A 26,393-nucleotide genomic window follows, 5' to 3' on the forward strand; every position below is an offset into this window, starting at 1 on the left:
TTGAAGTACAGTATTGTGCATTTAATTACCATAAATACTTTACCCTTACATGTGATTCCCTGTAAGTACATGTGCCTGATCATATTAAATCAATCACATTATATTATAATATGTTCTTCATGACCACAGAAACAACTCATCAATTTGATATCAAATAGTGCCATTAAAAAAAAAATATGCCTTGATTTTGAATACACTAGAAAATATTGCAAACAAAATTATGAAAAAGACAGAGTTGAAAGACATGGAGTTGTTATCGAAGAGATTAATGTTTTTGAATGCATGGATTGATGAAAATGATTATTGATTTTACCTCTCACTGTATGAAGACGCTCATGTTGCTAGCCCATCCTCAGTTCCTTTATACATGTACAGTTGTGCTCAAAAGTTTGTGAACCCCACCACGAAATGCACTCCTTCATGTTGAGTGTTGAATGTAGACAACAACACTACAATGTCCAGCGAGTCCAGAGAAACAAACTTTATTGAATGTAATATTTTATCCCCCGACTTCACAATCGAATATCTAAAACATGGCAGAACTCGAACACTTAATAAGATATGTTAATTTTCTGGTGGGGTTCACAAACTTTTGAGCAACACTGTATACATGCACACAGAAATGCTACAAATATACACGGAAAGATATTTCAAAATCATATCACTAACTTTTTAGTACTGTCAAAAACAAATAACCTTCATATCCCAAGGTTCTTACCGTCCAATAACACATCTGTTGCAAATAAATTATCTTACAAAAAACAGAAATAATAGATTAAATATGACAATCATAATATAAAAAATATGCTGAAATACACATGAAATTGAAAGCTACCACTTCTTATAGTGCCATGTAGACTAATATTTGAAAGGGGAAGAATATATATATAATCATTTTCCAGAAGATGTGTTTTTTTTTTTTTGGGGGGGGGGTTCATATTTTAAACATACATGTACATTAAAAAGATGATAAAGACAAACACGACAGGCAGCAATCCTTGCGTCTAAAATACACAAAGAGACAAAATAAGAATAATAACTTTCACGTAAAGCCAAAACACAAATCAAAAACAGAGGGGGCTATTTCAATTAGTTACACAGTGTAAACTGGCAACCATCAAAATAAGGAATAATACAGCAACTTTCAAGATCCCTCAAAAGAAATTATAATACTAGAGCCCTGCGAGTCTGTGAAAAATCATATAAAATAGAGTTACAATTAAAGAAAAAATTAAAGGGGAAGTTCACCCTAAAGAAAAGTTTGCTGTAGAAATAGCAGAATAATAAAAGATATTGGTAAAGGTTTGAAGAAAATCCATTAACGATTAGGTTATCAGAAATTTGTGTTTTTGATTTGTGATGTCATAAACAGATAAACGAGCAGCTGCCCTATATAATATGTAATATAGAATGCATGAATTTCAATTTCTTAATAGTTTGTGATGACTTATTTTTGTTTTCTTTTTAGCAACGGGTGTGAAATGATATGTCTATTGTTTTAAAAAATTTTCAATTTTTTCAATTTACTGAGTATATGACATTTCATTGATTTTTTACCATACCATATGTAGAAAAGCTGCTTGCCTATGACGTCACAATTCAAATAATTAAATTTCTTATAACTTTTTTTATTCTTTGATTGATTTTTATCAAACTTTTGGAAACATTTTATATTATTTTTTCTGCTACTTTTACAATTTTACTCCTTTAAACCCTTGGAACAGATTAGCTTGTATGAAAACAGAGACAAGAAATCAAAGACTAAGATCAATGAAAGGTTTGAGATCAGTTGGACAGACTATAACAAAGTTATAAGCATTTAAATGTTGAAATCACTAATGCTATGGAGATCCTCCCATTGGCAATGTGACCAAGATTTGTGAAGTTACAGAAGTACGCTCTTCTCTTCGTACCGTCACACTGAAAATCTACTACAAGACATCTGTTTTGCTGATTCTATTGATAGTGCATGTTTGTCCCTGATATATTTTTTGAAACCTCAACTATGTGTCTTCCCATTAAAAAGAGCAGCTGAACTAATTTATCCTCATCATTGATGGTTCATTATTAATAATTTTGATGTTGTATGCTAAATTGAATTGCAGCCGCTAGGTCGTTTTTATAATTTCATATAATTGAAGTAAATTATGTAAAATAACAAATACAAATTACTTTGACATCGGCTTATGACGTTTCAGAGGATGGTTTGACGAGATTCTAACCACATCAGCCTTGTTGTTTTATCGTTATTTTTGGAAAGATATTTAACGAAGGGGGGAGTTGACACAAATTTTTTATCCTCAAGATAGGGGGAGAGAGAGAGAGAGATGGGGAGAGAGAGAGAGAAAATGGTGAGAATTAGAGTGAGGGAGATTTTGTAAAAAAAAAAAAAAACTTTTTTTTTTTTTTTACAACAAAAACATATTTTTTAAAGAAAAAACGTACTGCCATATTTTGGTTGCAAAAACGTACTAAATACGCCAAAAACGTACTGGTTGGCAGGTCTGCGTTTTATCACTGGTGTGTCACTTTAGAGCACAACAAGTACAACCTCCAGTATCTCTAAAACCCATGTCTGAATCTGGGTTGGCAATTTCCCCGAAAATAAAGTCATTTCCTGCTCCTGGGAGATGATGGAAAACTTGTATATATGCTTGGAGGTACTTAAGATGTACCCGGTGATATGCTTAAGAAACAAGAAAGATGACCTGAAAAAATTCAAGAAGTATATTTTGTAGCATTTCCCTGCATTTTCAACTATTTCCCATTTTCCTCACAAAAATATTGAGGCGGCATTAACCACCAGTATTCCCCACTCCAGCCAAACCTGGTCTGAATGTAACAGACCAATCAGAGCCGTTTTCCTGGTGATACTTACTAAAAACTCCTATATGCTACTGAAGCTTCATACATACTGAAGCTTCATGGGCGCGTCATGGTCTAGTGGTTCTGGCTCTCGCCTTTTAAACAGAGGGTCGTGGGTTCGAATTCCTAGCCATGGCATGTTTTCCTTCAGCAAGAAATTCATCCAAACTGTGCTGCACTCGACCCAGGTGAGGTGAATGGGTACCCGGCAGGATTAATTCCTTGAATGCACGAGCAATGAAAGGCAGCTCGAGCTAAGGCCGGGGTAATAATAATAACAATGTGCATCATAATAGATTGTTTCTAGATAGATGGCGCTATACAAATGCCCATTATTATTGTTATTACATTTGATTTGTTACAAGAAAATTTGTGAAAAAAAATATTTATGAAGCGCTTCATTGAACCAATCATCAGACTTCAGTTTTGTCAAGATTTCATATCAATCTTAAAAAAAACATGGCTAAAATAAACAACAACCTAGAATAATAATATTTTATCACATTCACGCATGGAAAATAAAGAATGTGATCTAAAAATAAATATGTTCTTTATAATTCTGATAATCTGATATACATATACATGTAACGATTCAACCCTATATTTAAATAAATACTAAATTAAACATCAATCATCCTCTAATAGATCCTGCAGATCCCTTAGTAATTCATCAAGTCTATCATCTTCAAGTAAATTAGTTGCTTTTGACTGTTCTCGAAGGATGTCTGCCTCCTTCTCACTAGGGCCGTTTTCTTTCTTCCTTTTGAAATCATTTCTCAGTCCACTTCCCAATAAATCATCTTCAGTTCTCTTTTGGAACTGAATTAATTCATCATCCCTTTTCTCTTCTATTTCTTCCTCTTCTTCTTTCTTCTCCATGTCACTTGCTGTATTGCTCGAGCTCCTCCCAAGCAAGTCCGCATCAAGTCTCTTCTGAAATTGAATAACTTCATCAACTAAATCCTTTTCTTCCTCCTCTTCCTCCTCCTCCTCTTCTTCTTCCTCTTCTTCTTTCTCTTCTATGTTACCCAGCTCTCTATCCCCTAACAGTGCATCGTCTGTCTTCTTCTGGTATTGGACAAACACGTCCTGGTTTGTCTTTTCGGCATACTTGTCTTGATGATGGAGGGACCCGGTCATTGCTATCTTCTTCGATGTGTCCATTTCCTCAACCAACTCGACCAATAGCCGCAATGTGTCCACATCCAGCGAACGTAATATGTGAAGGATATCAGTGTTGGTCAACTCATTGCTTCGTCTGTCAAAGGCCACTTCGTCAAGCCCTTCTCTCTTTGCTCCTGCTTCTTCCAAACTGATCCCTCTTGCCTCACCACCAGCCATCGCTTGCACTTTGACGTCTTCCTCCAAACCTACATCCACCTCTCTACCTTCCATCACCGTGTCCTCCATCACGTCGTCCAGATCAAAGTCCCGACCTAGCATCATCAGGGACTCGTCATCCAGGGAGTTCAGGTACCTGAGGATCGGGTCATTGGCATCCAGTCTTCTGGCAAACATGGCTAGCTTGACGAGACCCTGATTGCTGAGGAGGTTCCCATCAAAGTACTCTGTACCTATCCCTCCTGTGATCTTGTTGATGTTGTGGGCTCGGTTAGGTGGCAGTGGTACTCCATTAGCAATATCCTCAAGGTCTAGGTTGATCTCTTCGCTATCCAGTTGTTCTTGGTTGTAGATTTTCCTGATGGTGTTCCAATCACTCTTACCTGAAGACACACAAGAAAACAAAAATGCTGGTGAAAGCACACCCTACATTTCAAAGACAGGAAGTGTTACTATTGCCAGATAATAATTACTATGTGGGAATGTTATCAAGGCCAGTAACATGAAACTACAATTGGCAATCACGATCACTGTCGTATAGATACGTTGTGCAATAAAACCAATATCCTTTTGAATATGTTCTTGAGTGTATCAACTGCATCAAGTATGAACCTGAGGACTTGTAGATTAATGTGCCGACAATCCCAGCCAAAAGGAACCACAGATAGAAACTACAGGCAACGAGGGCAGTGGAAGAAACTAACACTCAATCACGATTAAAATGTACATGTAACTTCAAGGTCAAGTCCACCCCAGAAAAATGTTGATTTGAATCGTAAGAGAAAAATCATAAGAGAGTTATGACATTTTAAAGGTTTGCTTATTTTTCACAAAACAGTTATATGCAGAACTCAGGGAAATGCAAATCAGCAAGTCGGTGATGTCCCTTCACTCACTATTTCATTTGTTTTTTTATCAAAATCTAATAAAAAACACCACTTACCCGCATCATCGGGGTTGACAGCAGGATTCTTGTCTTCTTCCTCCTCCTCACCTTCCCCCTCTTTACCCACCGTGGTCGTAGCCTCTTTGGCCTCGTCAACATCCGCACGCTCACGTGGCTCGCTGACTCCATATATGGTCATTCCCCACATGCTCAGAGTAGCACTGTGGACTTCAACCCGAGGATACAGCTCGAGCTCCTCGTCTTCGGGCTGATCTGCATTCTCAGGGGTCGGGTTGTATCTGGGAAGATGACGTAGGGGAAAATATTTATTTATTGGAACATGTTTCATTTTAATAATGATCTTGTGTGCTAAATGGTTGAATTGACCCCCACCTCCCAGTTAAGTTAGACATGAAGACATTTTTAAAAATTACCTTGGTAAAGATTTCAATGTTTACGACACCGCAGCAGCTGTTGAAGCCGACATAAAAAAAGCGGCACCAAAAGTCTTGCTAGGCTATGCAGGCAAAACAAAAATGAAGCCTGCCGTTTGAGCAGATGTGGGGAGCAATTTACGAAACAAATTTTCACAAACTTCTATGTTGAAATCCTTTCATCTGATTGGCTCAGAACAAAATTCTGGGTGAAAATCATTTAACTACTTGTTTCATGAAATGTTCCCCTGATCTTTAGCAGAGATGCCAACCTTCCAGAGCAAATGAGTAAGCAGAAGGCTGAATTTATCAGCAAAATCAGAGTAAAAATGTATTCAATGGAAAAGGTACCGCTGGTAATCAATCAATTTCCTGTAGAAATTACTGGAAAATTGTACTGGTACCCATCTCCAAACCAGTCTACAAACCTGAATTCCAGGGTCCAGTCTCCGTTCGGGTCTTCACCCCAGTTATGAACGGTCATGAAAGGCCAGTCAGTCAGGCCCTCGGTGTGGCTATCGTGGATCCGGGTGTCGATGAGCCGAGACGGTGTACCGAACGGAGAGTAGAGAACCAGGCTGATGTCGCCCCGACGGTAGGCCTGGAGGCTGATGTACGACTTGACGTGCTCCATGCTGCGGACGCTGGGGCAGTTCACGGAGACGATGACGTTCTTGGTATCGCCCTGGCGGAGAGATCTGATGGGATGACAAGGAAGTGGGATAGAGTGTGATTGAGATGGGGAATGAACAGAAGGTCAGGGCCCCATCTTACAAAGAGTTACAATTGATCCAATCAATCGTAACCCTACGGAAATCCATCAGTGTTTTTCTACAGAAAATTGCAAAATGTCCTTTGTAAATACAGGGGAGCACACCAAATTGTCAAGAAAACAATTAATTTATGTACATACATCATATTTAGAAAACATTTTTGTAGAAGCATATGCATTTATCCTAAAAACCCAATGTAACTGTTGCTATCCTGGACTAGATGTAACTTACAGGTCTGGGAAGACCGCATCCACCTCGCATGTTTCCTGCGGGCCAACGAGATCCCAGGTGAGGGCTAGTTCCACCATCTTGCCTGCGTCCAGGACTCCGAAACCTAAATCATGATGCACGTGGAGTCCGGCTCCGTTGATGATCCAGCCGTCGTTGTAAGGCTGGGGAATCTTACTGCCTTCTGTGATAAGGTACTGTAAATCTCTCCATGTCAGTTGAGGACTAGAGAAACACAACAAAAAAGAGGAAAAGATCAGCATGTGCAAGGAACTGTGAAGAGTTTCATGAAGTGATTGTCAGCGTTATAAGCTACTGAAAGCCTAGCATCTGATTGGCTGGAAGCACAATTTGTCAGTGACACTCGGGAGACAAAATAACAATAATAGTAATATACAAAATGATATATGCTCTAAACACAAACACAATACTTGACACGATCCGCGATACCTGTTTCTGTTATTTTTGACAACTCCCGACTGGTGTTAGGTCTAATTTTAATAGGCAACATGATATATGCTCTCAACACCCAATTCTGTACTTGACACCACCCACAATCTTTGTATATCATTTTTGTCAACCCCCGACTGGTATTTAGGTCCAAGTTTAATAGGCAACATGATATATGCTCTCGACACCAATTCTGTACTTGACACCACCCACAATCTTTGTATATCATTTTTGTCAACCCACGATTGGTGTTGGGTCATATCTAGCCAACATGATGCTCTCAACACCAACACGATTCTTGACACCACCCACAATATGTGTATATATCATTTTTGTAAGCCATAAAGGTGTTGGGTCTAATCTAGACAACATGATACATGCTCTCAACACAAACACTCTACTGAACACCACAAATTACACCCTTAGTTTTGTGTTTGACCACTCACTTTGCCTGCAGCACTACAGCAAACATTCCCGAGGCAAGAGGCGCTGCACTGGATGTTCCAACAAAAGCAGTGGTGCAGTTTCCATACAGGTCTGTGGTAGTCTGCACAATCAAGAGGAAACAATTACTGATCATGAAAGTAAAGAGAAAAAGCAGACATCATGAACGATACTCTGAACTCAGGGGAGCGTTTCATGATAGGACTTGTCAGACGTTTTTCTGACAAATCCTATTTTATCTGACAGTTACCATAGGAACTGTCCTCCTCAGCCAATCAAAATAAAGGAAAATTGTCAGATCTGACAACTTATCGGGTGAAAATGTTGATGAAACGCTCCACTGCTCTAAAGTTGCAGTTTTAACTACTGTATGGACAGCCAATTCTGACACAAATCTTCAGCAGTAGAGGTTCAATTTATCATCACATCTGTTGATTGGATCATTCATTAACTGTCTTCGAATAATAACGGAATTAATACATTCAGTGTTGTCTTGTTTTACACCCCTTTCATATTTCAGCGAAGGGGAAAGTATGAAAGGTACACAGGAGAACTTCACCGGTGGGCAAACTTCTCCACCTCTAGAGGTGGAGAACTTCGCCGGCGAAGTTCGCCGGTGAAAAGGCCAGTATGAAAGCAAACCGGAGAACTTCTCCTCTTTAATGACATCAGAGGTCAATTTTTTTCTCTCCCGAAGTCCCCTGTATCGAGATTCCGCGCACGATAAGTTGCAAGCTCAGCTGAACGCTATGGCCACGTAGATACCCTCGAACATAATTTTTTTTCCTAACAATATTTATGAAAAAGCACTTTTTACATGTATAAAATGCGCTAAAATATAAAAACAAGGTGATATTGTTTGTTTTTCTCGTAATACTTCCAAAATATGTTGTAATTAATTTTTTTTTTTATACCTTTTTGTAATAGGTAAGAAGTTATGTTTACAATTTTCTTTCGTTTTGTTCTGCAATCGCCCGTTGACTTTCGCCGGGAAAGAAATGTCAGTGCGAAAGGGTACATTTTTTCTTCGCCGGGGAAGTGAGGAATGCGAGGCGGAGAAGTTCGCCAGTGAAAAATGAAGAGGGCAGTATGAAAGGGGTATTAGACAGTTAATCATTTTTGTAAGTTTGATCAGCTTTTATCCATCATGTTAGCAACAATAACATTCTAATTTCATCGAACATTTCTCTTTTTTATCAGTTTATAATAAGATTCATAAAGACTTCTTGGTTCTGTAGCACAGACTTTTTTTGAACGCCTTGGTTGTGTAACACAGAATGTGGCCAGGTGGTGACACAACAGTTGCTCCTGCAACATTTGTTCCGGCCTTAACATCTCAGAGGGCATAGTGTTAGATCTAGGATTGTAATAAATTTTTTGGTTCCAAATAATGCAAAGATAAAGATTATGGTTTATTTAGTTTTGGAGGTTAGGTTATATGTTGTCTTAACATGCAGATTTGGAGCAATTGTCTCTGGAGCAAACGTAATGAAACCTGCCAGGTAAGCATCTGAATTCTTACCACAAGGTTCCACCTGAAGTTGCCGTTCCTCAGGTCACCAACGGTTGCAGGGCCTCCAGAGAGTGTCACGGCCATGATGGCCGGACAGGACTCCACAAAGTAGCTTGGTCGACCATGGTCATTGATGGCGCTGATGGCGATGGTATGGATGTCACCAACGTAGCCGTCTGCCCCGCAGTGGTCGTTGTCATTGCCACCGTTGCCAGCCGCCCAGACGAAGATGGACCCCTTCCCGTTGCGACCCTAAAAGAGAAAAAGATACATTACCGTAAGGTTTAAAAATTTTCTTTACAGAGGGAATAGGCAGTGTCAGATATACATTTTGGGACAATGCAATATTCAATGCTGATGGGAGTGGAAAGTTGCATTGCTGAAAGCCCCGAATGTCGCTGAGCAAAATCTCGTTATTACCTTATTACATTACTATCAGTATCACTATTACTTTCAGCACTAGAAGCTGTTTTTATCATCTTCATTATCAGCACAATCACTACCATCATTATCACCACTGCCCCCATCATTATCAATCATCATCTCATCACCACAATCTCCACGGCCATTTTCCCCATCACGTACAATAAAAAAAATGTTATTATCATCATCTTCATCTTCATCATCATCATCACTACCACCACCACCATCACCTTCAACATCATCATCAATCATCAATCATCACCATCACCATCACCATCATCATCATCACAATCACCATCACCATCACCATCATTATCACTATCACCATCATCATCATCATCATCATCATCACCATCACCATCACCAACATCATCACCATCATCATCATCATCATCATCATTATCATCACTACCACCACCACCATCACCATCATCATCACCATTACCACCATCACAATCACCACCAGTATCCCCATGTCGTACTCACTGTTTTCGCTCCGTGCTCGAACGCTTCCTTCGTCAAGGTGTGTGGCATCTCAAACCTGATACCATCGTCAACGGGTCCCCAGCAACAGCTATAGATGTCAATGTGGCTGTTGTTGAACTGGAGGGCCTGGGATGTCAAACGATCAGTGGCACCACCGTCCAGGATTCTAATACCTGAAACAAGAAATCAAAGAACGTGAGAAATGAAATCATAGGGGTAAAATGAGAATCCATATTTTATTGTTCGAAACAGAAATCTAAAATAGAAATACTCCAAAAATTTATTTAGCCCAAACAATCGTTTTTTCATAAGAAAACCTGGATTATTTCACAGTTGCAACATAACACTGTCAACTTGAAGACAGTTATTTTCTTTTTAGACATGTTTCTTGTGATAAGGAAGTGAATAGATATGACCATGTACTCTTGAAATTTGGACAAAAGTACATGTATCTTTCATACTTCATTTCATAAACTTTAATTTTTGTTATCTTTAAGTTTGAACCATCTTCTGAAATTCAAACTAAGGTAACTTGGGAACATTTCTCCTTTTCATATGAAATAGAGAACAGACACACACGGAGATCCCACAAACAGGAGGTTGGATACTTTAATGAAACTGCCCAAGAAAAAAATTACTAAAGCTCACCTCCGATGCTAGCTTCATAGGCCACGCCCACTCCGCAGATGCTGTTATTGGCTGCGGCAGCTACCTCTCCAGCACATCTTGTACCGTGACTGTAAAAAATAAAAACATTACACATTGAAAGGCTGATTAAAACATATACACCAAACAAGTTCAGCACCATTTTCGGGCAAAGAACTATTGTGAAAAGTAATTTTCAAAGAATCATGAAGACAAACAAATGATATGTTGCTTCGGGATAGAGCGGTCAAAGGGAAAGGGGAAATAGGCATTTCTGTCCTGCAAATAAACTGTTTTTTTTTTTTAAACGAGGACTCGCTCGTGTTGACCTAAAGAAAATGTATCATGTGACTACTTTGATCAGAATCACACTGTTGTTTTCAGCTTACTGTCGCTTCACCCTGAATTCAGTTGGAGAAAATGAAAGACAGAACCTTGGACATGAAGCTTACGAAGATGGTTCAGTTCTTGAGTTTGCCATAGGAGCATGGATCGTCAAAAACAAAATCTCCTTTATTATTATCATGATTCATATACACTGAAATCGCAATTACATGAAATAAATCATTCAATGCACAGGCTTGTCTGCAGAATTTTTGGCAATATTTGAGAGACACATGCGTGTATTATTATTCAAGCACATATGGGGGGGTGATTTTTCGCATTGTATCTAAACGAGACTCATCTGCTACACCAGTCCAAATTCCAGACTAGAGGAAATGCATTGAGAAGGAGCTGCTTCAATTGCTAGATTTCTCTCCAGACCCGAATGTTCCCAACTGTTGCTCAATAATTAAACATGAAAATAAATTACAGGAACATGAGGATACTTACCGTACTAGTCTAGCAGGCTTGTTATAATCAGGGGTGGGGCTGTGCTCATTGCTTACGTTGTTGAAATCAAAGCTTGCATACATGTCCTACATATTGAAAAAAAAACAAGAAAATGTTAGTTTACAATGTTGAATTTCACCAACACTGTACTTGTGTATTGTATATATCTTGCTTTTCCTTGGACAAATGTGATTGGTTTCCAGCAAAATGCAACATTATTCGTCTTACACTATTAAAAAACTCTCAAACACAGAAAGAGCTGTGGTTCACTGAGCCGATCATTCTGTCCTTTAATATTGTTCTAGTAAACTGCTAGCTGACACTGCACAAAAAGCAAATGTATTATATGACAGGTGTATTGATTGAACTCATTGTGCATTTTGGTGGCACCATTTACACATTTAGACATGTTTTGTTTCATTTTTACACAAGCATGCATGTCCCATATATAAATGCCCCTTTTAATACCCAGCACATTCATAGGCTTTTTTTTTTTTTCCAGTACTTTCCAGCATGTAAGGTTCTGCACACATGGTATGTATGTATGAAACTGCAACCACTCTATCTTTCAAATATTTCAAGAAGAGCAATGACCTATTTCACTTGTATGGTAAATTTATCTCAGTTAGGATACACTAAAAGAGGCACCTCCATGGATACATGCATGGTTTTAAAATACTAAAGCAGGAGAGTTTCCCTGTTCTTTATTAAGAAAATAAATCACTACAACCTCATGAGATAATGATAATAGGAGAAAGCGGAATGAAAAGGAGAGGATGGGGAAAATCAATAATCCTCTTCTATAACAATACCAAGGTTTGGGTTAAGAAGACATGACTCAATGCCACTGGAAACAAAAGAGCTTTTAACAAAGACACAGGAGCCAGGGCACTACCCTAATCTTTTTTACTATGGAATAGGATGTCTGATCAGTTTGTAAAGATTTTAACACTAGAAAGCTTGTGTAATCATCCGTGCAGAAATACATGTACATCTTAGCAAACACATTACCAAAATATATTTTTATAATGTCTGATCTCTGAAGAAATGTTTATGGAAAGATTTATGTAGATATGAGCACATTAGTATTTCATCAAATTATACATCCTGTAAATGATAATAAATTCCATAATACACTCAACATGTTGTATGTACTGTTTTGTTTCCATATCATCAGATAAAACATAATAGCTCTCAGTGAAATAATAGAGAGTTTTATGCCCTGAAGAGGAGTTTGCTGCAGAAATATTGCAATATACAGGAGGATTGGGTTTAGAACCTCAGGTTTGTTCTATGGGCGTGTTTTCAAACTGCCTCGAAGTTTGTCAGTTCCAAGTATTTTCTGATCAGGAAATCTGCCCCAATCTACCCCGATCAGAAAATACCAGGTAATTTTGGCAGTGTGAAAACAAATTACCGTATTTATATCCCTGAAGGAAAATACCAGCTATTATGGTAGGTACATACCAAAATTACAAGAACTTTTGCAAGGATTTTTCAAAGTTCACAGGTACATTTTTGTTGGCAGTGTAAAAGCAAATTATGTGAACTCTCTAAGCCTAGCGTGTAGTTGGGCGCGGTCGCCGTGGGTGGCTGCCGAGCTTGTGATTTTCAATCTCGCGCCTTGCCTGCTTATCAGACCATACTGCGCATGCTCGTAACTTCGAGAACTTAACCGAAAAAGTCTTCTTGAATGCGGAAAATAATTATTGGGTATTTTCGAGCCTGAACAAGTTCTTGTAAATTAACGTGTACTCTGGTGATAGAGGTCTGAATATTGTGAGTTTAATGTTAGCCAATGTACTAGTATCAGATGACAAAGGTCACTTACAAAGTTATCTTTCAGATCAGGATGATGTTGGTCCATTCCTGTAGAAAAAAAAAAGAGTAAAGAAAATCTCAAATCATATTGAAGTTTAAGGGCAAAACATATTCATCTATACTTGATAGAAAATAACTCAGAAAGAAAATCACTTGAAAAAAAAAATTACTTCATAGAGAATAACTAGATACTTGATAGAAATGATTTGATTAGAAAATTACTTGATAAAAACTAACTCATTAGGAAAAATATTTGTATGTAGGACTTGATTTTTGTTTTATTTTGAAGAAAAAAATAATGTTTGAATGAAGATTTTGAAAGCGTAATATCCAGCTTGCAACAAACAAGGCTGATAACCGCCAGCCAGACATACCACGCATCATCATTGTATATATTCCTTTTTTCCCCTAAATCAAAGAAACTGATTTGATGAACTATCATTGATGCATGCATCTTAAATACAATTGGCTTCACATTTCAGAAGCGACTTTCTAATAAAATAAAATCAAATTTCAATCAATTATGCAATTCTGATAACGAAAGTCAGAAACCAATTTTCATGCAACATCCAATATGCAATGTAAACATTCAAAACATTTATAGAACATATATCTTTTATATCTTTCATATCTGGGGGCCGTTTCATAAAGCTGTTCGTAAGTTAAGAGTGACTTTAAGAATGACTGGTGATCCTTTCTTACGCGCTAAAACATCGCCAATGGTGTATACCATTTACCAAAGAAAGGATCACCAGTCGTTCTTAAAGTCGCTCTTAACTTACGAACAGCTTTATGAAACGGCCCCCAGGAGTGTTTCAGTGCATAACTTGTACACATTCAAAAGATTTAGATTTTGAATAGGGACAGGCATAGGTGTATCCATGACATCATACATGTACTAACAATAGATCATTCCCCCTGAACAATACTAGCTTGCTGCTTGGATTTACACCTGTGGGACAGGCATGGGGGGTACCAAAGATTAAATTCTAAGAGAGCAAAGATGAATCTGTGGTTAGTTGGATTAGGTCTGGTTTTAGGGAGGTCAGTGAGGCATGTACCTGACTGGTCGTTCTTGTAAAGGAAGGCTTGCATGTATGTATAATCATGAAGCTATAGCTTCATGGTATAATGTATGAATACAGTCTGCTTTATTGCCTACAGTGTATTTGAAGCAATCTTGGCCAAAGTTACAGTATCTCTCATTAAAGTATTCATAAAGCATACGTGAACAGAAAACAAACAATCTTTTTATTCAGCATCCCCTCAACTTTGGAACAACCTACCTCAGAGCATAAAACAAGCAGACTCGACTGACAAATTTAAATCTATGTTAAAAACTCACCTTTTCGTTAAATAGATCGTCCTTAGCATATGTAGCTTCAACTGTCTACTTTCAACTGTCAACATGTATAATTCAATTTTAGCTGGAATTTCTTGTCTTTCTATTTATTTTCCTTAAGCGCTTAGAGACATTGTTTGTGATAAGCGCTATATAAATGATGTTAATTATTATTATTAATAGACAGATAAATGGTGTTTCAATCGTGATTTTCTGGGTCATGGTGGTGTTTTATGAGGGTGTTCATAAAGCTATGCATGACTTTACTCAAAACTGAAAAAGATTCCTACTAGGTGCTATATATACTATAGCATTACTTGCATGTAGACTTTTGTAGCATAAGAAAGTGTCACCACTTGTATGTTAAGTCATATCTAACTTTCTAATTGCTTAATGAAATGGCCCCCAGGAATCATGTAAGATCTCTTTAGCTCCATAAATAGTTTTTATTCTGCCTGTGTTAATTAAAAACATGCAAAAAGAAATGTACACCCTGTATTTTCATGCCTTTTGTACAAATGAAAACCACTTTCCCCGCCTCAGATTTTGATAGTTTGAGAGCAAGTCTTATTCTCCCCTCTCTCTGTTAATTCAAAACTTAACCAACATGAATCACATGATTCACTGTTGGGGAATGTAAAGATGATCCCATAACAAAATTAAAAAAAAGAGACTAGGGTCCAACTGAAATGTTCATGCACATAAAAACTAAACAAAATACAATAATGATAACAGATGTCAAAATAAATGTACCTTTTAGTAAAAATAAAGTCCAATATCATATAAAACTCGGATTAAATAGAGCGAATTTACAAACAAATGAAAGTTGTAAGACATGCATACCATACAAAACATGCATTTTTAGAAGAACAAAAGTTGCAAAGGTACCAGCTTGCATATAAAACACTCTAAAACACAGAGCGAGTAAAAAACATATATATTGACTGGTACTCTTTGACAGACTTACCATTCATCTTCCAGTGAAAATGTTATGAGGAAAAGAAATGAAGCTACACATGTTAGATAACAGTGCTTATTAAAATCTACATTCAAAGTTGGGCAAATATCATATATATTATACAGGACGGTGTAAGTCTGACTGTCAACATACAGACAGGTTGATTACATTGTATTTTGGGGAAAAGCCCAGCTGTGGAGTTATGGTGAGTAGAACCCATTGATTTAATAGTCAACCCAATATTCCTCTCACATCCTATTATAATCTGGTTTTATATCATTGACAGAGTGCTACTTAAGCACTTGCCCGATTGCCCGGGGCAAGTAAAAGTTAAAGTCGGGAGAGTGTTTTGAAGTAAAGACCAAAACTACTGGCCCAATTTGGGCAAGCAAAATTCTCAGTGGAATTACAAAAATTAGGGTCGATATATCGACCCTAAATTTGGTCATGGCGGGCAAGATAAAATGACTTTGTAAAAATCGACCCTAATTTTGGTAATGGTGGCCAAGATAAAATCACTTTGTAAAAAGAAATGCAAGAACAAGGTACATCAGTTCTAGGGACAGTGATTTTCCGCGATCGCGGAAAACGGACGGAATTCACGGAAAGGGCCTTTTGAAACGGAAAGTGGCATTTCGAACGGAAAATCACGGAAAACGTATTTTCCGTCAAAATACACAGAATAGCAACAGAAATTACTCCAAAATCACAACAAAATGAGAATATTAAATGGCCACAAAACCCCAGAAAACACGATCTCACTTCTCTACTATCATGACAATTCACACATCGTGACTGCACTCGACATCAGCACACTCGATTGTACCCCGCACCCGTACCCGGCCGGCCGGGTTGGGTGCTTCACATGCACACATATCGTTCAACTACACGGTCGTGTGTTGCTGCCCTCTACGTTTGAAGATGTAACAGCACGATATCGAAGAAATCCAAGATGGCGGATTGGCAAAAAGCCGTTGACTGATGATAACGATGTCCAAAAAACCCCAAAATTATCGATGAAATATCATTTCACCGTGAAATAATGCTAATAATGTGAAAGGTGAGGATGTATGCATGCTAAATGGGTTTGTAAAAATATTTTATGCACCCGCATAGATCCGATTAGAACGGATTCTATTGTGTTGTTGGTACAGTAGCAGGTACAAATTTTGACCAGTGCGAGTGTACGTGTTGTGATTTTGCTATTCAATGTGTAAACGGAATTGTCACTTTTCCGTGTGTACAAAGTCTATGGGGAAACGGAATTTCCGTTTTCTGACATGCTGAAACGGAATTTGAGATTTTCTAAAACGGAAAAGGCAATTTTTTGAAACGGAAAATCACTGTCCCTACAGTTCATGTCAAAAGAGAGAAAAAAAAGGTCAATGGTTTATTTTGAAGAGGTAAAACTTTTTTATTCCAGGATTTTTTTCGGGCAAGTGAAATAGATTTTTGGGCACCTATTTAAAAATTTACTTGCCCGACAGACAACTGCTTCTTTAGAGTTAAGTAGCATCCTGTCATTGATAACAATAAATGGGGAAAAACTCAAGAGCAATATTATATTGTAAAAAATCAGAAGACTGATAGCTACATGTATATTAAGCATCCCTTTTAAACGAGAATGAGAACTAGCTATATTTCAATCTCTCTAATTTAACACTAAATTCTCAGAACAATATATTTGCTTTTTTTAATCTGTAATCTTTGAGTGTTTGAGTTCTTACCTGTATGTAAAAAAGTGCCTGCTTAGAAAACGACCCAACATCAAATCGAATGCCATGCTTATTTTGCTAATTTCTCAGCAATTACGCAATTTCACTCGGAATCATTTGGCACAAAGTTTTATTTATACAAACAATTGGGTGGTCATATTCTATTTAAACTCAGTTTGATATTGCACCACATCTGGCATTTATATATCTTTATAGTTTAAATTCAATATCTTTAAAGGTCAAGTCCACCCCAGAAAAACGTAAATTTGAATAAATAGAGAAAAAACAAACTAGCATAACGCTGAAAAATTTCATCAAAATTGGATGTAAAATAAGAAAGTTATGGCATTTTGAAGTTTCTCTTATTTTCACAAAACAGTGATATGCACAACTTTGACATGCAAATGAGAGAGCTGATGATGTCTGTCACTCACTATTTCTTTTGTTTTTTATTATTTGTATTATACAATATTTCATTTTTCACAGATTTGACAATAAGGACCAACTTTACTGGACCATATAGTATTAAACAATGCTAATTCCACATGATCTGGGAGGAATTAATCATTGTTTCACTTGACAATGAGGAGAAAATTAGAATATTTCTTATAATAAAATACAAAAGATAGAGTGAGTGGATGATGTCATCAGTCTCCTCATTTGCATACCGACCAGGATGTGCTAATAACTGTTCTGTGGTATTAAGCAAAAATTTAAAATGTCATAACTTTCTTATTTTACATCCGATTTTGATGAAATTTTCAGTGTTATGCTTGTTGGATTTTTCTCTGTTTATTCAAATCAAATTTTTGTTGGGGTGGACTTGTCCTTTAAAAAGAAACAAAAAGTCCTGACTTCATATCATACATTGTCAGGGGTAAAATGGGCTTTAATTCATAGTCAATACCTGGCCCCAACCCCATAAAGGTGGTAAAAACAGATGCTGATGACGATGATTGCCAAACTTGACACACAAGAGTAGTTCACAATTAAATTCCGAGTCTTGAAATACGCATTATTCATAATCATGTCGTCTGCTATCAAGGGGGCAGCCATGTTTTCTTTCTCGAGCTCACTAGTATTTGTGGACAACAAGGCCGCCCACGCTGCGATCGCTTTGCATATTGTATATTTGTAACTTACCATCATCAACAATAGTGACGACCACGCCCTTTCCTGTGTAACCAAGCTTCCATGCAGGCATGAGATTCATGTCCATTCCTGGTGTAGCACCCTCCTGGCCATCATTGTACTAAGAGGGGAAGAGTTTTAATATCATCATCATATATAATTGACTATTTCTGTCGGATTAAACAATTCTATTCATAAATTTATTCATGAATTCATGCAGTACTCTTCATTAATTCATTTTCATTAAGATTTATATTTTGTTTATTCCTTGAATGCTTGAGCATCCGATCTGCATCTGGGTAGCCATGCTTAAGTCTGGATAACAGTACGTACATGTATGCAATGCCGCACTCAACCCAGGTGATGTGAATGGGTACCCAGTAGGAAGAACTTCCTCAAATACTTCAGCACTTGTATGGTAGCACAGCTAAAGCCGGGGTAATAACAGCAGCGCTTTGTATCCTCAGGCAAAAAGCGCTTAATAAATCCAGCTATTATTTAAAAGCGCTTCATAAATGTTGCATATTATGATCATTATTATTCAATCATTAATACCTCAGTCACATTTGCTCTATGGCCAGTCGTAAACAGCCGTTTTATTCAAACCACCTATATGTAGCTATTACAAAAAATGTTAAAACGGCTGTTTTCGACTAGCCGTACGGCCACCGTTGAGCAAATGTGACTGAGGTATTAATAGTTATTTCAAATCTATATCAAACCAGGGTACGAGCAACAATTGCAACACCTGAACCTTCCAATGTCAGCATACAGATGACATCGAAGTGGCATGCTACAAGTCTATGAGGGCAACCGAACATTGTTTTTCTTAGGCCTAGACTATACTCACCAGATACCACTGTTTCTTAAAGAGAGGATCGTTGAATGGGATAGCCCAGTTAGCCCCTGTCTGGTCTGGAGGCACGACATCATCGGCTCTCTTCTTCGCATGAGCTATAATCCTCTGCTGTTCAACCCAAGTAACCTACACAAATAGAAACACAAGAATAATGAAATATGACATTCAAGACATCACATCTTTAAAAAGGTTTGTTGAGAAATCAGAAAAATTTGTGACCTGCCACCCTAAACCAACAATTCGTCACTCATATGGATTTCAAGAGTATTATTCAGTTTGAAAATGCACACCCTAAGCTTCAAAAATGATACACAACTTGTCAAAGTTCATCCACGATAAGCTCCACAAGAACTTGAAATAAAGAAAGCAACATTTGAAGTTCGAGAATCATTCAAGCATGTGATGTGCACGCTGCGCAATCTCTATGAAACCTCCAACCAGTCCCCGAAAAACTTGTATCAAAGAAACACTTGTGTTCTGTTTTTATATTCAACTTTTTAAGCTTGAATTTTCAACAGAATGAAGAACAATAATTATTCACTCCTTCAGATGAGCTGATTTTTTTTATTTTTACTTTATGAAGACCAAATTACTAGTTTAACTATTTACAGAGGAACTTGTCTAGGGATTTATTGTTGTTTTTTGGGGTGTCCATGGATTAGCATACATGTCAGGGCGCGACAAAATCGCTTGCCCGGGGCAAGTGAAAATGACGCGCGAGCAAGCTTTTATAAAAGTCAATTGCCCAATCGGGCAAGTGGTTGTTTTGGAAATAAAATAATAAAATGTCAGTAAATTTCAATATCTTTCGGATAAACACAATTATCTCTCATACGTCAAACCAGTAAAAATCAGTGTCGGGCAAGTGATGAAAAACAAAATTTGTTGAGGCCTGCACGTAACCTCACGGATGGCGTTATGCATGGAGCACAACTCCCAAGAGCCTTAACCCTAACTAGGCCGGGCTTTTTTGGCTGTTCTGTGGCCGGGGATTCAACCCCCCCCCCGAGATCTCGGCCGCCGATCGCCGCAAAAATTTGCACGCTGGTAGTGTGCGATGTAATCTACAAGGCTGTATGGTAAAATTTTTCCAAAATAATGAGATTTTATTTCATATGAATTAATTATGCTAATTTATGCATAAAATCATACTTTTTGCTCTAATTCACTAAAATAAAGCTCCTAGAATGCTAATTTTTGGTAAAAATATTCTTTGTAGCATTCTTAACAATCGCAATTGAAAAAAACTTCGGTTTGGAAATCAATTTCTTATGTATCTTCTTGTTTTATTAATTTCTTATGTATTTCTTTGTTTTTCAACCTTTTGTTTTTCTTTGTTTTTTTCACCAGATTTATTGCACAATCTTTTTTATGCATAATTATGCTAAAATCAATTGATTTCAGCTGTTTAAAATAAAAATAATCATATCTTTATGAATAAGATGAAAAAACTCAATTTGCATTGACTTTGTACACAAAATCACGTTTTGGAACAATTTTTGGTCAGATATGCACTTACGAAATGTTGTGTAATTTTGGAACCGCGTACCCGGGCGTCGTAAATTTGGTCTCAAAAGATGCGCGAGACTTCAAAGTATAAACTCTGCGAGTGGCGCGGTCAAAAAATTTCGCGCGGCGGAATGATCGCAGAAAATGTTGAGGGGGGGGGGTTGATTCAACCCCCCCGGCCTGTTTAGGCGACGTTGGCGTTGGTGTTGGCCAAGTCACATGTACAATGTCTATGGGAGAGGGTTATCTCCAGCGACTTTGTGACAAGGGAGTACCAGCCTCGTCTACATCCCTGGGCCCTGTTGCATAAAAGTTATTAATATGGTAACTTTGCCATCCATTGGTATCTACATGTACCATGGTAACAATGCTCATCAGCCAATCAAAATCCTGGATTTCATGACAGCTACTGTACCATTGGATGGCAAAGTTACCATAATAATAACTGTTATGCAACAGGGCCCTGGTTAGGATGAAGGAAAGAAAAGAGTTACCCTTGAATCTTGTGATAATAATTTATTATAATTTTCAGCAGCCCTCCTGGACCTTTTGCTCATCTTTTTCTTCAAGAATGCATATGTATCCTTCAGAGTGCCAACCTGCATGCAAGAATGAAATATATAAACTAATAAGATAAGACAACAAACACTGAAATGTGGATTACAGCAATTCAATCAAAATAAGAGTCAGTTAAGTTAAAAGTATCAATATCTCTGTCAAGACATCAATATGGCCTCGGGTAATGAGTCTTAGTAAACTCAAAATTGTACTGGTAGAGCATTCAAATATTCAAATGTCAAGCAAACAATAACTTTTATCCCAGTCCCCAACAGCCATAAATACATCTCTGTTATGCATAAAGTATGTGTAGTTTCACATGAAAATTAAATGAGACATCATGGTGATCTTAAATTGAAGTGAAATGGGAGTTTGTAAATTGCATATATTGACTGCAATGTGATAATGCCACTTTGACCACGTGGAAACGCATCATTCAATCGCCAAGTCGGCTACATGTACATTGTAGAAACAAATTATTTTGATGGGCTCTGTATTACAGGACTATGTGGTTGCAGGAATGCTAAAATATGATCGTCCAGGGAACTATGTTTTTGTGTTGCAATAATTTGTTCATCTTGCCTGTATGATGTGTTACCCTAATGTCTGGGGTTGTAAAAAAAAACTAGATGAGGGTGTGCATATATACTAGGTGTTTGCATTTTGAATTTTTGAATGTCAAGTGCAGTAGGAAAGAAAGCAAATAATACCTGAAAAATGGGTACTCCTGATTACCTGCTACGCAACTAAATCAACCAGTTTGTTTATCAAATACATGTACTCTTCAGTATGGGCATTACTATGTAACCAACTTTTCAGGAATGACACGCTATTCCTTGTTTCTAATTAATATACAATACCTCCAATACAATACAACCTTTTAGAATATTTTAATGAGAGATAACTTTGCCCAAGACTGCTTCATACAAGTAGGCCTACATGTACATGTAAACAGTTAGAATTTTCACAATAATTGTGTTTTTTTTTGGGGGGGGGAGGGGGGTTGACATTTACAACGCTTGACCAAAATCTGTTTAACGTATGAAAGTCAAATTATGAACGCACAATTTTTTCTGATTAAATTGCCTGACGATAAATAAAAAGGTAATACAAAAAACCCTAGATAATATTAGCCTTTAATAAATTCTATTGAATCAGAATTTATCCCCTTGCACATAATTGGACCGACCAAATACAACATTTTGGTCTGTCCAAACAATATTCAACCCATGTATATTTCTTACCTGGCCGTCAAATGTGAAGCCATAGTCAGCAGCGACTTCTCGAGCCACTCTCTCTCCTCCAGCCACCTTGACCGCCCACTCGTTGACATACAACCCTTCTTCATCGCTGCTGGTCAAACAGGTGACAGTTGTTATGCAGAGGAAGGCCAGCAAGACCAACTTGACAGCCATTGCTGGAATCCTTATACAAGTGAGGAGCTTACCTGGTGAGAGTCAATTAAATAGTGGATTTATTTTAAGCACATGAATGTGAACGAGTTGACCAGGTATGCATGTTGCGTTGCTTTGAAATTGAAACACGAAACACTTTCCAGAACACAAACTTTCAAACGAAAATTATTATTTAACAAATTATAATTTTCATCTATACATTGTTCTTCAAAACGGCATTTTGTAAACATTGCTAATCGAAGGTTTGTCATAACGAAGCGGTTTAAGGGTCAGACCTATTGTATTTGCTTTGTTGACAAACGGATCGAGGGATCTACACGAGATCGGTCTGGTCAGAAACCTCTCATTTTTGCCATTCATAGTGAGTTTTTATCCCTTCATATGCATTAGGCGTTTGAAGGTTCAAATATCAATCAAATTCACACAGTTTATATACCGATATCACCCTCTAAATATGGATTTCCTAGGGAAATCCATCCAGGTGTGGAGATCTCGCTTTAAATGCATATGAGAGGCGGTTCAAGGCTCCATGATGAAGAAGTATATGAAGAGCTCACTTGCAAAAGGGGTTAGGTCCATTTTTCATCAAACTTGATTTTTTTTTGGTCTCGATGTATAGATTTTTAGTAGCTCTATAAGATGATACCAAAGAAAAGTTGAAATTCCTATTTAAAAGTGATCAAAAATGGCAAAGAAAAATCTTCTTTTTTTTTTTAAGGGGTTAGGTCCATTTCAGTTTAGTTGCAAAAGGGATTAGGTCCACACCAAATTTTTTTAGAAAAGAATATTTTAAAAAATATGAATAAAGGTATATTTCTTTTATACCCAATTTTATGTTGTCATGGTAGGGAATCTTGAAAATTTAGTTTCGCATAAGAATATGCAATATAGGAGAATTAAAAAAAATGATTTTCTTGGAGTGGACCTAACCCCTTTTGCAAACAAACTCTTCTGAAGAGCTCATTTGTCAAAAGGGGTTAGGTCCATTGTTCATAAATTTAATTGTTTCTGTCTCAAAACCTCTAAATTTTTAGTCGCTTTGATGAAAACAAAGAAAATTTGAAATTTACATGAAAACGTGAAAAAAAGTGGCAAAGAAAATTTACTTTTTTAATCAAAATAGATTGGATTCATTTCAGTTTACTTGCAAAAGGGGTTAGGTCCACAATGATAATTTTTAAAAGAATTTATAGAAAAAAAATTGAAGACAGGTAGATTTCTTTTATACCCAATGTTATGTTCACATGATAGGGTAGTACATCATGACAATTTAGTTTCTCATAAGAATATTGCAGTGAGAATAAAAAACATAGTTTTTCTCAGAATGGTCTACAGTGGACCTAAGCCCTTTTGCAACTAAACTCTTCATATGTAAAAATATTAAAAAATATCATCATGGAGTCCTCAAGGCTAGGAAAAAATGAATATTTATTGTAAAAATCCTATAAAAACTAGCTTAACAAGAATAAGAAGCTTAATTTCTTACTTACCCTAATTTCACTCCATATCCATCCTCCAATTAGCCTAAAAATTGGGGATTTAAAGCCAACGTGAAGTTCCTCACATGTACATGATGTATAAATAATTCGCTGCCAATATCAAAACATCGCATGCGCGAGGGTCTGAGCTCGGACCCTCGCGCATGCCATATCTTGAAATCGGCAGCGAATTATGAGGAACTCCATGTTGGCTCTAAATCCCCAATTTTGAGGCTGACCTAAGGATGGATACGGAGTGAAATTAGGGTGTAAAGAAATTAAGCTTCTTATTATTGTTAAGCCAGTTTAGATGCTAGGATGGGGGGTCGGGTGTCCGGACACTTTATATTTTTGAAGCCTCCTTTTCTGTCTTTGGAATTGGATTACACTAGTAAAAATATGAATTCAATAGGCCTAATCATCTTCTATTTTGTTCTTTATATCTCCTAACATTTTGTACTAAAAATTTATGAAACTTCGCTTGTAAATTTTTCCAAATTACTTTCTAAAATTGGTCGTCCGGACACACAACCTGTCCGGAAACACGACAACTGGGTATACTAACCTCGCACTAGCGTGAGTGCCAGAGTGGTTTAGATGTAGGATTTTTACAATAAATATGCATTTTTTCCAACCTTTGGCTTTGCCACTCGGAGTATCAGAGCGAGTTTTGGGGCTTGATGTTCGGGTAGGTGGAGCGTAGTGTAGCGGTAGTGAAGTAGAGTGGAGCCTGCACGAACATCACTTGAGGTACACCATCACGAGCCGTCTGTGTACGACTACGAGTCGAGGTCGAGGAGAAATAAAAAAATTAAAATGTTATTGTTAATAATAATACTATATACCCAGTTGTTGTGTGTCCGGACAGGTTGTGTGTCCGGACGATCAATTTTAGAAAGTCATTTGGAAAAATTTACAAAAAATACAAGCGAAGTTTCATCAATTTTTAGTACAAAATGTTAGGAAATATTATAAAGAACAAAATGGAAGATGATTACAACTATTGAATTCATATTTTTAGTGTAATCCAACGACAAAAAAGAAGGCTTCAAAAATATAAAGTGTCCGGACACCCGACCCCCCATCCTACTATAGTTTTATACTAAATAGGACCTACCGTACTCCGTAGTACCCCGGGGGGGCCACTTACATTGACGAGTGGATACCATGCGCGACCAAAAAAACACGTAAAAAGGATGTCCTTTTCACGATAGGGCACGTTACGTACGTAACGTGATAAGGGTGTCAAAAACACAAAAATAATGAAAAAAGGGTGTCTATTTCGCTAGGAAAATTACGTGTTTAGGGTCGAATTTGCGGGAATGATAAAACAAAATTAAAATGTTTTATAAAGGATGTCCATTTTGCCCCAACACTTCGTGTTTAGAGTCCGATTTGCGCGAGGTGTAGAAAGTGGGGTCGTACTAAACCAAATAAGGTAAAGCCGACGACGAAGGACCCGTAACAATAAAACATTCCTGTACTTGTTTAGGGGTTCATTTAATTCAGGGAATATTTGCCAAGAGTATCGTTTTGTTTCCAATACTTGTTAAGGGTAGGGTTTCACGCGCCATTACTTGTACAGGGGTGCATTTTCAGAATATGAAAATTACGTGTTTAGGGTGCTTTTCGAGACCCCATGGTCGCGCATGGTATCCACTCGTGAATGGAAGTGGCCCCCCCGGGCGTAGTACTTAAATTTTAAAAACATGTTAAAAACTCCTCGAAGGCGAAGCAGAAAGACGGCTGCCAGCTGTCTACCGCTATGCGTACGCGAAATATTAACTTTTTTTGTGTGTGAAATTTAAAATAACTCGATGTTTAATCAGAAGTTCAATTCAAAGTATTCATAGAGTAAAAGTGCGCAGGCATTTTTGTAGAGTTCACCCGCCCCAAGCATGCCGAGCCAGAGTCAGGGAGCTACGCCGCCCCGGCCCGTACCTATTCCACTCAGTCGACCCACACTGCAGCTGCACCGAGCTGAGTCAGTGAGTGAAGCGCTGCTGTTGTTAAAATTACGACTTGTCTCTTACCGATATTGATAACTTACCTTGCTTTGACATTAGGCGAAGACTACCTTCTGGCGGCCATCTAATATCTATGGGCAATCTTTATGATCAATTTATATTCATGTTAAAATCATCAGCAAAGTTGAACTTCTTCTTGACGGGTGTCGGCCACACCTGTTCAAAATTCCAAAATCACTGCATGCAGAATTATTAGGGACGAATTAGGCACGACTCGACTTCGCGACGGCCGGCGCGGCCGGTTGACGTTGGCCCACA

At 37.6% G+C, this 26,393-nt stretch overlaps 1 protein-coding gene across 6 annotated transcripts; it reads right to left on the reverse strand.

Annotated features, from left to right (window-relative positions):
* On the reverse strand, window positions 1-26,362 carry LOC129258750 (PC3-like endoprotease variant B). Of its 6 annotated transcripts, none has more exons than XR_010293428.1 (17): window positions 26,159-26,326; window positions 24,674-24,887; window positions 22,460-22,662; window positions 21,152-21,256; window positions 19,140-19,274; window positions 18,302-18,410; window positions 13,154-13,191; window positions 11,323-11,408; window positions 10,492-10,580; window positions 9,844-10,016; window positions 8,944-9,186; window positions 7,424-7,524; window positions 6,531-6,752; window positions 5,955-6,224; window positions 5,150-5,391; window positions 1,435-4,589; window positions 1-387 (listed from the first exon to the last, which is right to left on the reverse strand). XR_010293428.1 is itself a non-coding variant. In XM_064098764.1 (16 exons), the coding sequence occupies exons 3-16, from the start codon at window positions 22,628-22,630 to the stop codon at window positions 3,493-3,495; spliced, it is 3,081 nt and encodes a 1,026-aa protein (XP_063954834.1). In that variant the 5' UTR covers window positions 22,631-22,662; window positions 24,674-24,887; window positions 26,159-26,326; the 3' UTR covers window positions 649-3,492. The 6 variants fall into 6 exon arrangements, 3 of the variants coding, with proteins under 3 accessions (XP_063954834.1, XP_063954835.1, XP_063954833.1); XR_010293429.1 differs by having other exon boundaries at window positions 24,744-24,887; window positions 26,159-26,320; XR_010293427.1 differs by lacking the exon at window positions 24,674-24,887 and having other exon boundaries at window positions 26,159-26,362.
* Window positions 26,363-26,393: the final 31 nt, after the last annotated feature.

The sequence above is a fragment of the Lytechinus pictus genome, chromosome 4 (assembly GCF_037042905.1).
Source record: "Lytechinus pictus isolate F3 Inbred chromosome 4, Lp3.0, whole genome shotgun sequence".
In the NCBI taxonomy this organism is placed as follows: domain Eukaryota; kingdom Metazoa; phylum Echinodermata; class Echinoidea; order Temnopleuroida; family Toxopneustidae; genus Lytechinus; species Lytechinus pictus.